Source organism: Oncorhynchus mykiss, chromosome 23, assembly GCF_013265735.2.
Source record: "Oncorhynchus mykiss isolate Arlee chromosome 23, USDA_OmykA_1.1, whole genome shotgun sequence".
Classification (NCBI taxonomy): Eukaryota; Metazoa; Chordata; class Actinopteri; order Salmoniformes; family Salmonidae; genus Oncorhynchus; species Oncorhynchus mykiss.
The window spans coordinates 24,074,093-24,088,800 of NC_048587.1; the positions used below are offsets into that span (position 1 = coordinate 24,074,093).

Here is a 14,708-nt window from a genome sequence, read left to right on the forward strand (position 1 = left end):
AGGTGGATCAGATTGTTTCATCTGCTATGTCCCATTTAGATCTGATAACTGTACCGTCAGTATTTTGTAGGACTTCCAACAGGGGAACTGCACATCAAAATATATATATCATGTCCAGTCCCAAGGGAGAACTATAGCCCACCACAGCACATCCTCCAGCCAAGCTGTCAGCAATGATTGGGTTGCTTGTTGAAATCCTATATATTGTGTCACACCCTGATCTGTGTCACCCACCCGTCCTTGTGATTGTCTCCACCCACCCAGGTGTCGCTTATTTCCACCAGTGTATTTATCGCTGTGTTTCTTGTCTCTCTGTGCCAGTTCATCTTGTCTGTTTCAAGTCAATCAGCGTGTTTTTCCTGTGCTCCTGCTTTTGCTATTCTCTCTTTTTCTAGTCCTCCCGGTTTTGACCCTTGCCTGTTTTCTGGACTCTGTTCCCGCCTGCCTGCCCTGACCTCGAGCCTGCCTGAGTACCTCCTGGACTCTGATCTGGTTTTGACCTTTTGCCTGTCCGCGACTATTCTCCTGCCTACCCCTTTTGGAACTAATAAATATCAAACACTCAAACCATCTGCCTCCCGTGTCTGCATCTGGGTCCGGCCCTGAGCCCTCTTAACATGCAGTACTGCAGGGTTTTGTTCACAAGCCAGAAGGATTTGGAATATGTGACGACCCTCCCACTCTGTCTGCCGAATTCTTTCTCTTTGCTCTTGTTTTCCTTAATAGGATGTCGGTGGGCGGAGCTGGGAGGGTCGTCAGCGAAATGGGACACACCTGGGCTCGGGTGTGTCCCGGGATAAATACACCTTTTCCCCATTCATTGAGGAGACTCTCTCCATGCAGACACACTGTCAGATTTTGGTTGTGACATTTTTGTGTCCGTTTTGTTTGTCTGCATTGGCCCCTTTCAACACCACTCAATATCACATCTACTGTATGCACGCAACCACTCACGTATACTACTGATTACTGACTACACACACCATTGTTAATTGTATTTAAGATGCTTCAGTTAATAAATATATTTTTGTTATTCCCTATCTCCACATTGTCTCCCTTTTTGTTACGGAATTCGAGGCGGTTCGTGACAAATGTTCCACAATGGTTTCTGATAACCGGTGGTTGATCAGGATGGTTGATCAGCCACAGTTTCAGTTTTAAGGGTGTAACACCAAAATGCATACACATTTGGGAAATTATGGTTTACAAGTTGCAACAGGGATAAAGCATCTAGCACAGAATCAGAGAAAATGCCAAGTTGCCTTCTCTAAGCAGGCCCTTTTATCCTAACCTGAAAACACTGCTGTTCCATCATCAACAAATGGTTATAGAAAATTAGAGGAAATACAAATAAGGTAGTGACCTTCATCACCCGCTACAAAGTTATAAACATCAGCTGTTACATAGTTATAAAACTGTAATAAAGGAATGACAGAAATCAAAGGATCATTGTTTCTCAATCACATCAAACAGTAGTATTCAAATCAAACAGTAGGCCTAAACTTATCAACTAAAAATAGTGCTAACATATCGTTTTCCCCTTTCCATGGGAAAGCACGTGTTGGTGTCTACCTGCTCCTACTCACACCAGACACCTACTCACACCGGGCTCACAAATGGTTCACAGTATATGATCAATGCAATACAACAGTGATATAATAATAATAATAATCTGAACTCAAATACAGAAAACCAAGTGTGTGATGCACCCCATAAATCTTAGGGGGCACAAATACACAAGGTTAGCTAGGGGGTGGCCTGGAGAGGGGCCTAGGTAAGATCATTTTTTCATTTTCCAAACACCTGAAACAGCTTTTTCCTGCAATCTATAGCTTTAATCAATATGCTTAATTATATGCCAAAAATGTATATTTTTCTGCATATCTAAGCATACCTCTTGAGCTGTCTGTATCCTCCTGATTGGTGGTTCTTATTTTAAAGGAACTAAATATGATACTTTGCATCTCTGCTAAAATCTGGGTAAAGGATTGAATGGAATATGAGTCTTATTCAGTACATCTTGTTATTGTTTGCTTTTCTAGTTTACCAAACCTGCCAGCAGGTATGCCAGCTAAAATAGTTAGACAAGCTAGCTACTCTAACTTGATTGATAGCCTGAAATGGCTTATTGGTAGCTAGTTATGAGGTTGGGAGATCGGGAACCTGTCTGGGTTAGCCAAAGCCAACTTCATAACATTGCTAGGTGGCTAGCAGTATTAGAGAGAAACAACAACACAAACATTAAAAAGGACAAATATGAGGGGGCATGACACCGCTGCAGAAAATAATTAACACAATTATTTTCCACTTGCCTACCACCTGAGATTGACTAATTTCATTTCCAAAGTGATGTGGCCTAATTGCTACAGTCAAATACAGTTGTGATAACATTTATTCCCACATACACATATTACAGATTTCTTCTTAAAGTGTGAATCATTATTCCTTTGCCACATTTCTGGTGGCCAAACGTATATCCAAAAATACACACGGCCATAGATAACCTAATTTCACTTCCAGGTTCTAAATCCTCACCTCTGCCATCTGCTTCTCTTTAACATACAGAAGAATAAGAAACCAGATGTGAAGTGCATTGAGTGTCATGAGAAAAAGCATTATTTACATTTAATAGAACTTCATAGGTTTAATTTAAAACACGTGTAGTTTATTCTAACTGAACACATTCACTGTGCCTTACTCAAAAGTATGTTTATTTATTTATTTTTATTTAACCTTTATTTAACCAGGTAGGCTAGTTGAGAACAAGTTCTCATTTGCAACTGCGACCTGGCCAAGATAAAGCAAAGCAGTGTGACACAGACAACAGTTACACATGGAGTAAACAATAAACAAGCCAATAACACAAACAAGTCAATGACACAGTAGAAAAAATAAACTCTATATACAGTGTGTGCAAAAGGCATGAGGAGGTAGGCAATAAATAGGCCATAGGAGCGAATAATTACAATTGAGTAGATTAACACTGGAGTGATAAATGAGCAGATGATGTGCAAGTAGAGATACTGGTGTGAAAAAGAGCAGAAAAGTAAATTAAAAAAAAACAGCATGGGGATGAGGTAGGTAGATTGGGTGGGCTATTTACAGATGGACTATGTACAACTACAGTGATCGGTTAGCTGCTCAGATAGTTGATGTTTATAGTAGGTGAGGGAAATAAAAGTCTCCAACTTCAGTGATTTTTGCAATTCGTTCCAGTCACTGGCAGCAGAGAACTGGAAGGAAAGGCGGCCAAATGAGGTGTTGGCTTTTGGGATGATCAGTGAGATATACCTGCTGGAACGTGTGCTACGGGTGGGTGTTGTTATCGTGACCAGTGAACTGAGATAAGGCGGAGCTTTACCTAGCATAGACTTATAGATGGCCTGAAAGTTTTGAAAAAAATTAAAATTGCACTGTAGGCCTATCGTTCCTGTCCTGACACTCCCATGAGACTGGGTGGAAGCGGAGGACGTTTCCCCTCAAGTCTTCGCCATCAGAACAGTTTTTCTACCTATCAGTTGGCCTTTCATCCTAAACTTCAGGCAGGGAGAGTTGGTCTAAGCCTTTGAATTGAGCAGATAATATGTTTGCCGTTATTTGTATCTAGGAATACAACAGATAGACACCCCTACTTCCACACCCCACTCTAGTCACACACACACACACACAAACAGAGATATCCCCCCTGTCAATTCAAGGACTCAATTGGCCCACATGGATAAATGCAATAAGGTACACTAGAAGCGAAAAATTGACATGTTGGAAACGTTCATAATTACAAAAACACGTGATCACTTTGACAGAGGAGAGACTTGCATGAGCTCTGATGTGTCCTTCCGCTGCCAACAAAAGAACTAGCTAGCCGACTACAAAAAAAACGGCAATCGGAAAAACGTACACTGTAAATCTTCTGCAATGAAACAGCTTTTCTAAGAATTCACATGTATTTATTTAATACAAACGTTTTTATTTCTAGATCTATATATTTGCGGCGGTAGGATATATATATGTTAAACCTCTACATATATATTTTTTTCCTCCGTTGGAAGCCATGATGGAAGCGTGAGAGAAACGCAAAAAGAAGATGCTTCCCGGGACATATGTCAAACGAGTCTGTGCAAATATTTGGTCTTTGTATAGCCATTATACATGCACATTGGAGCCTGACACTTTTTTGCGTGTATTTTGGCAATCCATCGGCGAAGATGTTGATTCGCTAGGAGGTTTTTGGATTTTTTAAAAAGTGGGTAGCTATTGCAGCTCGCTAGATGGCTAGCTAAGTCTGAGTGGATACGGTAACTAATTACTGCTGGGCTTTCCAAGGGCCGGTAGTCTTCAAATTCGAGCGAGCGCCGGAGAGTTATCTCCTCGCTGGTCGGTCAATCACGGCGGCTTCTGTAGATCAAGAGATTCGGACCGTCTTATGCCTTACGGTTAGGCGGGAGGATTATTCTATGTATTTTTCAAGGGGGAGTTGCAAGACAAATTCCAGTATTGGGAAAGTTTGGCCTGCGCGGAAGAGCAGAGCAAGGCCCGTCTCTTATGATCCAGAGAAAAAGCCATTCTAGCTTGCTAACGCGTTAATCCTACTCAAGACGACGACCACTGCTGGCTTGTCTCACTGCGAGGAAGGAGCTGCAAAATCAAAAAAGCAAAGGGCGATCGAGAGGCAAAGCCATTGCAAACCGAAGCAACGGCAGCTAGCTAACTTTTCATAATTTGAAACCCACAGACTCCTGTCACTAGCCAGCAAGCTAGTTAGCTACAATGGCTGCGATAATAAAAGAAATGGTCAGCCGGAACAAAAGGAGATTCCAGGAGGATGGGTTCGACTTGGACTTAACGTGTATCCTTTTCTTAAATAACTAACGTTGTCATACAGTAAACTAGCTAACTAGCCACGTTAGTACACCTACTGTTGTCAATGCAATATCGTTTATTGCTAACTAACGTTAAGGTAGCTAGCTGGCTAATGTTTGCTAATTTATTGATACGACAGAATATAAAGCATGTTTGAAAGGTGGTGTGGAGCTGTCAAATGTCACGAGGTTAAGTTACTACACATCTTTATAGGGTTAATGTTCCCACACAGCCATATCCCCATGTTACAGCACTTGTTTACATTAGACAGACGGACATAGCCTAGGCGGCCTCCTTTTTTAATTTAGCTAGCCAAGTTAGCTATGTAGTGTGCAAGACTGGGAAGTGTGCAAGACTGGGAAGAAAGTGTATTTCCTCAACTGGAGGCACACGTAGTGTATGGATCTGTGCAACACTTTAGCAGTTTAAAAAAATCTATATTTCGCACACATGAAAGATAAGGGGCATATCAGCGTCTTTCGAAAGCTTTTTAGGAAGCGATGAATCTAAACGTTGGAAGAGTGTCGGAATTGTAGTTCACATGGAGCCAACCGTGGGCGAATGCAACCGCTGAAAACCCTACATACAGAGAAGGGTTTAAGAGCTTGGTTCCGATTAGCAGCCAGTCAATATTACATAACTTTATTGGTTACAGATAGTCCATCTCTAGACATGACTACTTTTACATTAGGTAGCTACTGTAGCTTGCTAAAATAAAATGTGGTTTCTTATTTGACAGTGCAGGGAAGATGGTTGGCTGCGTTATTAATTTGACAGTGCAGGGAAGATGGTTGGCTGCGTTATTAATGTTTTCTTATCTAGCTATGAGGCATCAAACTAACTAGTGAACCTAGCTATTGATCAGCTAACCAATAACACATAGAGGCTGCATTTACACAGGCAGCCCAATTTTGATATTTTGCCCAATTATGAGCAATGGGTCAGAATTTGGCTAGTGTGTAAATGCAGCCTGACAATTCTGGCACTATGGCCCAGAGGCCAATTTTATCATGGATTTAATTATTTGGCATGTTGGGAAGCAATCAATTGAATGTTTAAGACCATGCAATGCACCTTTCAAATGTCCTGCTATCCTGATTGAAAGATACAAAATATGGTCTCATGAATTGGTCAGTCTTGCGCCATGTGCTGCTACCTGTCAAATGTGATCTAAATTAGCGTAGTGGTAATTTATCTAGCATCCTTGGTTAAAAAAATATTTGAAGAACACTAGCGAATTCCAAAAGGGCCTCAATGCAGTTCTTTATGCAAATGTTATAATTGAGAAGATCTTAACCCAACCCCCTCCAAAAGACACACCTACATATACAGGTTGTGGGGGGGGGGGGGTTAAGTGTCTTGCTCAAGGGCACAACGGTTGGCAATGGCATCTAGGATTTGATACTAGCAAACCTCCGGTTGCAAGCTCACTTCACTAAATATTTTTCCAGTCGGACCCGGAATCCAATAGGCAACATCCCGGATGCTGGCTCTCCTCTCCAACCGCTAAGCTACCTGCTGCCCCACATTAACAATAATCATTTCTAGAGGTTAACTTCAGAACATGCGCATATATACTGTCAAGTGAAGTTTGTGATCTAGACCTATATCCATTTTGTTAACCCATAGGATGGTAGTCCCTTGCAGCACATCTCAAACCTGGCCAACCTAGCCCTGATATTGAAGACCAATTCAAGCGAGTGCACTGCACTCGGTATGGTAAAATAGCTTGGCAGAGGAAAATGCTGGAGCAACGACGGAAGACTGTCTTACAAGCTGACATCAAAGGTCAAGGTGTGACATCTTCTACCTGGCTGTTTTTTAAATGTATATTGGAATGTGTTTTGACACTTGAGTTCATGTTGGAAATCAGGGGAGACAGGCAAATGGGGGCGAGACGGTGGGAAGGGTGAACACGGATTGAACCCTGATCAAATGGCTGAAGTATTGCATTCATTTCCTAGTTTTCTCTGTTGACATGGATAATGTGCAGAATGTTTATTTGGACAATGGTGATGCCTTTCAGAACAACTTACGCTGAACAAAAGTATAAAAACAACATGTGAAGTGTTAGATGTTTCATGAGCTGAAATAAAAGATCCCAGAAATGTTCCATATGCACAAAAGGCTTATTTCTCTAAAATGTTGTGCACAAATTTGTTTACATCTGTTAGTGAGCATTTCTCCTTTGCCAAGATAATCCACCCACCTGACAGGTGTGGCATATCAAGAAGCTAATTAAACAGCATGATCATTATACAGGTGCACCTTGTCCTGGAGACAATAAAAGGCCACTAAAATGTGCAGTTTTGTCACACAACTCAATGCCACAGATGTCTTAAGTTTTGAGGGAGTGTGCAATTGCCATGCCGGCTGAAGGAATGTCCACCAGAGCTGTTGCCAGATAATGTTCATTTCTCTACCATAATCGTTTTAGAGAATTTGGCGGTGTGTCCAACCGGTCTCACAACAACAGACCAGGTGTATGGCATGTATTTGCTGATATCAACGTTGTGATCTGGTATGTGGTTATGGTATGGGCAGGCATAAGCTACAGACAATGAACCGGTTGCATTTTATTGATGGCAAAATGAATGCACAGAGATACTGTGACAAAGTCCTGAGGCCAATTGCCATGCCATTCATATGTCGCCGTCACCTTATGTTTCAGCATGATAATGCATGTTCCTGTCGCAAGGATCTGTACAGAATTCCTGGAAGCTGAAAATGTCCCAGTTCTTCCATAGCATATTTACCAGACATGTCAGCCATTGAGCAAGTTTGGGATGCTCTGGATGAACATGTACAACAATGTGTTCCTGTTCCCACCAATATCCAGCAACTTCGCACAGTCATTGAAGAGGAGTGTGACAACATTCCACCGGCCACAATCAACAGCATGATGAACTCTATGCAAAGGAGATGTGTTGTGCTGCATGAGGCAAATGGTTGTCACACCAGACACGGGCTTGTTTTCTGATCTATCCCCTACTTTTTTTTTTTAAGGTATCTGTGACCAACAGATGCATATCTGTATTCCTAGTCACATGAAATCCATGAATTAGGGCCTAATGAAAAATATTTAATTTGACTGATTTCCTTATGAACTGTAACTCAGTAAAATCTTTGAGATTGTTTCATGTTGCGTTTTATATTTTTGTTCAGAGGCTAATGGCAGTCTCTACAGGATTTCAGTGTCTCTTTGTGATATTTGCGGGTAAAAATGCTTGATATTTCTGTAGCAATTCAGACATTTTCAATAGCAATTTGGGACGATTGTGTCCATTTTGTCACGTGCTGATGGGGGAGGGCAGTTTGGCTTGACTGAACCATTACTTTTATGCAGTAAAAGTTAATTGGTTAAAGGCCCTCTTTTTGTAATGCTACGATCAGACAGTTTTATGCGGTAATATTGCAGTGATTACTGTTGTATGCCATAGTAGTAATGATGCACCGATATGACATTTTTGGCCAATAGCCATATCCAATATTTTCCTTGCCAAAAAACCCAATACTGTTAACTGATAATTACAATTTTAGTGGCCTTTTAAGCATTCTAGTACAGTTAAACACACACACACATGAAAGCATCGGTTTAAGGCACTGCATCACAGTGCAAGAGGCGTCACTACAGTCCCTGGTTCAAATCCATGCTGTATCACATTCGGCCGTGATTGGGAGTCCCATAGGGCAGCGCACAATTGGCCCAGCGTCGTCCGGGTTTGGCTAGGGTAGGCCGTCTTTGTAAATAAGAATTTGATCTGAACTGACTTGCCTAGTTAAATAAAGGTTCCACACACACACCACACTGACCAAAAAGTTATTTTGTTGGCATTTACATATGTCCGCATTACCAGTAAAACACAATCAAAACCTATTTATTTTACTTACTTGCTGTGCTATTTCATTCTCAACCAGGATTTCTATGGAACACTGTTTGGGTCTTTGCATGTCAATAAAGATACACGTCAAATAACACTTTGACGTGTTAAATAAGCTTGTTGACCAATCAGAACCTGAATATGACTGCACTTCACATAATAATGTAATGCGATCATATTTTTTTACACATATATTACACATTGATTACACTATCACTCGTATTTCATATGTCACAACGATTCATCAATACGTATGCTAAGATACTGGTAAAGTTGTCTTGCACACCTACAGTGCTGTTCATAAAAAGAAGCTAGCTAGCTAGCTCAAGGATGCAAATAATGTTCTTCCCCAAAAACATAGCTACTGAAACAGACGTCTTTTTGCTATCGTTAACTAGCTAACTATATAGCTAGGTGCCATCTAAAATAACCCTAAGACAGTTATTATTTGATTAAGGGTGGTCAGACCCATCTATGTGAAGCTAGCCACAATAAGGATTAACAATAGTGGTCTTTGCGGTTAGCCTTCAAAATAAAAGTATGTCATTGACAGTGATTCAAATGAATACAAATAGTAGAATTATGCCATAATTGAGTAGATCAAGCTAATTGAGGTTGGAATGTTATATGCACCTGTACATAGCCCATATGTAAATAGTCCACCCAACTAACTCATCCCCATATTATTATATTCTTTTTTCTGCTCCTTTGCACCCCAGTATCTCTTCTTGCACATTCATCTTCTGCACATCTATCACTCCAGTGTTTAATTGCTAAATTGTAATTATTTTGCCACTGTGGCCTATTTATTGCCTTACCTCCCTAATCTTACTTCATTTGCACTGTATATAGACTTTCTATTGTGTGACTGTACGTTTGTTTATTCCATGTGTAACTCTGTGTTTGTCTCACACTGCTTTGCTTTATCTTGGCCAGGTCGCAGTTGTAAATGAGAACTAGTTCACAACTGGCCTACCTGGTTAAATAAAGGTGAAATAAATTGAATAAATATATAAAAATCAACAAAAGATAATTTGTTAATTTGACAAATAAATTAATCACACTGGATGTAATATACTTTAGAATTGCATTGGGGGCATACTTATTTCACTGTACAGCCTTACCTATGGATTGTGGATCAATGACATGGGGTATCAGTCTACTCAGTGACACCCAGAGAACATTAGCATCATAGCTCTTATTGCGCGGCTGTGAATCAACTGTGAATTGAGCCACATTTATTGTCAACCTATGTGTATTGAACACTATTCCAGAGGAAAAACAATACTGCATGGATGTTTTGGAGTCTGATAACTGAGGAGGACGTTGGGAAAAAATATATTGAATATTGAGTATATTGTTACCCAATTTCGTTGATCCCCAATCCTTAGGTAAAGCTGTACAGTGCACTATGAATGTCAATACACACAATAGGCTGACTGAGGAGGTGATCTCACACAGTCACAGTCCCGCGATAATAGCTACAATGCTAATATTTGCCAAAACTCTTCACAGTTCTGTGGGGGTCACCGAGTAGGCTGATACCCCATTTCATTGCTTCACATTCCAACCTTGTTTAACATTGTCTCGTCTAAATATGGCATGGTTCCACCAATTTGTAACCTTCTGCATCACTTTCAAAGAGGTACTTTTATTTTGAAGGCAAACTGAAAATTTGACTTGTGCCTAATCCTTATAGCGTCACAACACATAACCTGGTCAGGTCGAACCTCACTAGCCAGATGAAGCTAGCTGGCATGCTTATAACGTTAGCTTTGGGCAACAGGGTTAAGTAGCTGGCTAGCTATTTATTTTCATGAACTGAAGTTCAATTTCAGTAGGTGAACAACAAGTGGCTATCTAGCTAATACTTACTCACATTGATTCCTAAATCATTGCTAAGAATAGTGAAAATGAGTGCAGTTTCTACTGCTCATTGTTTTCAGGCTGGTTGTATTGGTGCTAGCAAGGTACCAAGCTAAAGCTAGTTAGCTACCCCAGAAGTTGCTGTCGAACAAATAATGCTTTATTACCAAAGCGGTATTGTAAATACATCGTTTGTGGCTGGTGTTTGCTTGTTTGCAGACTTTTTTGTACAGCTTTGACAGTGGTACTGATAGTAGTGGTGGCACTTGGCTTGCACGTGCAAATTCAGAACACACAACATTCTATAATAGAACTGTGTTATTTGACGTGTCAAATTTTAAGCTTATTTAACAAAGTGTTATTTGACGTGTATCTTTTTTGACACGCAAAGACCCAAATGGCGTTACATAGTATGTCGTGAATCTAATAGCAGTGACACTATTACTGTGTAACTCCGGTAGGGCAACATCTGAAAAATAGCGCGCTTGGTAGTGTGTACCTGTGCTCGACTAGTCACGAAAGCCAACATCGCCCACGGCAGAGAACGATTGATTGTCAAGGGCAATGCATTCCATTATCTTGGCGTTAATGGATTTCGTTTTTGATTTGTCTTGCGGAAATGTTCTTAATCTTTCAAATAACTGCTCGACTTGACTGCTTGATCCACACAGCAGGCGTTGTGGGCTAGGTTAGGAATGCTGTGTTGCACGTGTAGCGCAAACCTACGTTATATAGGTATGCACATCAGCTTTGACGTCGGTTTTTCACATCAGGCCGATACCGATGTTGGCATTTTTAGCTAATATCGTCCGATTCCGATATGTTCACCAACTATATAGTTTATCCCTAGATAATAGTGCAGGGATTGTTCAAATTCCAAGCCGTCATAAATATCCAGGGCTTTGTTGATTAAAAATAAATAAAGGGACTGTACACACCGTATCTATTGTGTGGTAGGTGTTTAGCCTAATGAACTGGCTATACATGTGACGGTTTACTGAGGAATTTGTTCAGTTAACCTACTTGTGTGACTGAGCCAATGTTCCCATAGTCTGTGTTGGGGTAGGCTATATAGTATTAAAATGTAAAGAGACCATGTTGCTGTAACGTTTTATCGGTTTTGGCATGTTGTCTTAAAGCAATATAGGCATTTTGCAGTTATGTAATGCAGTATAAGAGTTCTGGGAACAATCCTTAAAGCACCAGTGATATTGTATCAGAAATGCTGCCTGTGAGGGCTCTTCTCTAACCCACCACCTTTCCATTTTGCATAGCACCCCTTTCTTTCCTGCATTCTCTTCTCTTACCCACCCTAACACTTCCCATATCATTTGCTCTCTTTCCCGCTCCTCTCTTTATCTCTTTTCCACGTTTTCCCCATCTACTCTCACTCTTTTTCTGGTGCTCCCAGCTGTGGAGTTGGCTAGAATAGGGCCCTATAAAATTCAACAATATTTAATATGTATTGTAGGTAATTAACTACATGTATTGAACTTATTAGAAAATTAATGAATTTGCTTTGTCATAAGACATTAACAAAATGCATCAGTGATTTGTATTTTCCTGCAAAGTTTTGAAACTGCACAGAACGTGTGCGTGTGCGCATGTCTACGTTAACGATGATGCTAATGATATCGGTCTTCTGGTAAACATGCAAAGGCTTTCCAAAAAACTTTCTCAATTAAATGTCGCCTGGCAGAATGATATCATGATGTTTTGCATCAATCCCGTGTACATTTGTTTTGAAAACTCTGCAGTCACATGAGTACTACAGAAACAACGGTCTGTTGCTGGTTGGTGAAAAACTAAAATGTAATCCGGCAGAAATTAAAAGAGATTTTATAGGGCACTACTAGAGCAGAGCTGAGGAAGGACCGCTGAAAACTCCAGAGCGTTTCCGTCTGGGGTCCCGCATGTGCGTTTCGTCGCAGCTGCAGAACGCCATGCCCCCCTGCTCCCTGGGATGTAACTACCCTGGGAGCTTTTTAAACACTTAGTCAGAGTGCAATGATTTTGCCCGTAGGACCCAAGACGTAGGTTGTAACCCCGGACATTACGTAGGGGTGTGAAAAGGAAGGCACGAAAAATTGTTAGACTTAGGTGGCTGGAGTCTAACAGAATGGCTACACAGTCTGAGATGATCCTTGTATGTTATTTACATTTCTGGCCTGTCTCTAGGATCACTCACAGGACTCTACACCCTTCAACACACACAATATGCACATATATTGATACTGACTCTCACATACACATATTTAGCAGATGTTAGTGAAATGCTTGTGTTCCTAGCTCCAACAGCGCAGTAGTATTTAACAATTCACAACAATACACTCATCCAGAGGTCAGTGCAGGTGCGTCAAAGCTGGGACCGAGGGACTGAAAAACAGCATTCTATCTCAAGGCCATCAGACTGTTAAACAGCCATCACTGAGTGGCTGAGTGGCTTCTGACAACATACTGACTCAAATCTCTAGCCACTTTAATAATTAAAGATTGGATGTAATACATGTATCACTGGTCACAGTATATCTCGTATGTATATACTGTACTCTATACCATCTACTGCGTCTTGCCTATGCCCGCACGGCCATCGCTCATCCATATATTTCTATGTACATATTCTTATTCATTCCTTTACACTTGTGTGTATAAGGTAGTTGTTGTAAAATTGTTAGATTACTTGCTGTATATTACTGCACGGTCGGAACTAGAAGCAAAAGCATTTCGCTACACTCGCATTAACATTTGCTAACCATGTGTATGTGACCAATAAAATTGGATTTGATTTGACATCTGAAAGTAAAATAATGGAATTAAGAAATATATACATATTAGATAGAGCAATGTTGGAGTGGTGTTGACTAAAATACAGTAGAATAGAATACAGTGTATAGAGATGAGAACTAAAGCAGTATGTTTAGTAACAATATTAAACTGTATTTATATAAGGCAGCTGCCTCTAAGGTGCAGGGTTGCGTAACCGGGTGGAAGCCGGCTAGTGATGGCTATTTAACAGTCTGATGGCCTTGAGATCTTAACAGTTTTCAGTCTCTCGGTTCCAGCTTTGATGCACCTGTACTGACCTCGCCTTCTGGACGATAGCGGGGTGAACAGCACGTGGCTCGGGTGATTAATGTCCTTTGATCTTTCTGGCCTTCCTGTGATATCGGGTGCTGTAGGTGTCCTGGAGGGCAGGTAGTTTGCCCCTGGTGATGTGTTGGGCAGACCGCACCACCATCTGGAGAACTCTTCAGATGCGGGTCGGTGCAGTTGCCAGAGCAGGCAGTGATACAGCCCGACAGGATGCTCTCAATTGTTCATCTGAAAAAGGGTCTTAGGGGCCAAGCCACATTTCTGCAGCCTCCTGAGGTTGAAGAGGGACTGTTGCGCCTTCTTCACCACACTGTCTGTACATTGTTTTTATTCGGCCATATTCCCTGTCACTTTACCATTGTTAAATGCAGTAGTTCACGCTCTCAGTGTTGCGCGAATGCTTCTATCTACGGTTTCTAGTTTGGGTTGGTTTTAATAGTCACAGTGGGTACAACATCTCCTATACACTTTCTGATGAACTCAGTCACCGTATCCATGTATTTGTCTTTGGTATTCTCAGAGGCTACCCGGAAAATATTCCCAGTCCGTGTGATCAAAACAATCTTGAAAAAATGGATTCCAATTGGTCAGACCAGCGTTGAATAGACCTTATCATGGGTACTTCCTGTTTCTGGCTATAGGAAGGGAGGAGCTAAATGGAGTCGTGATCAGATTTTCCGACGGTAGGACGGGGGAGGGAGGCCCTGGAAGGCATTTCGAAAAGTTGAGTAGCAGTGTTCCAAAGTTTTTCCAGCGCCAGTACTACAGTCAATATGTTGGTAGAGCTTCGGTAGCGTGTTCCTCAAATTTGCTTTGTTAAAATCCCCAGATACAAAAATGCGGCCTCAGGATATGTGGTTTCCAGTTTGCATAAAAGTCCATTGTAGTTCTTTGAGGGCCATCGTGGAATCGGTTTGAGGGGGAATATACACGGCTGTGACTAACCAAAGATTATTTTCTTGGGAGGTGAACAAAATAACTTGAGTTTCTGTATGTTATCACAATCAC

At 41.1% G+C, this 14,708-nt stretch overlaps 1 protein-coding gene across 2 annotated transcripts in view; it reads left to right on the plus strand.

The window, feature by feature from the left end:
- Positions 1–3,815: 3,815 nt before the first annotated feature.
- LOC110502469 (phosphatidylinositol 3,4,5-trisphosphate 3-phosphatase and dual-specificity protein phosphatase PTEN) overlaps positions 3,816–14,708 on the plus strand; it is a 33,510-nt gene continuing 22,617 nt past the window's right edge. For both annotated transcript variants that reach the window (XM_021580504.2, XM_021580503.2), the window contains exon 1: positions 3,816–4,846. In XM_021580504.2, coding sequence (XP_021436179.2) covers positions 4,768–4,846 — 79 coding nt within the window. In that variant the 5' untranslated portion in view covers positions 3,816–4,767. The remainder of the gene's footprint in view (positions 4,847–14,708) is intronic.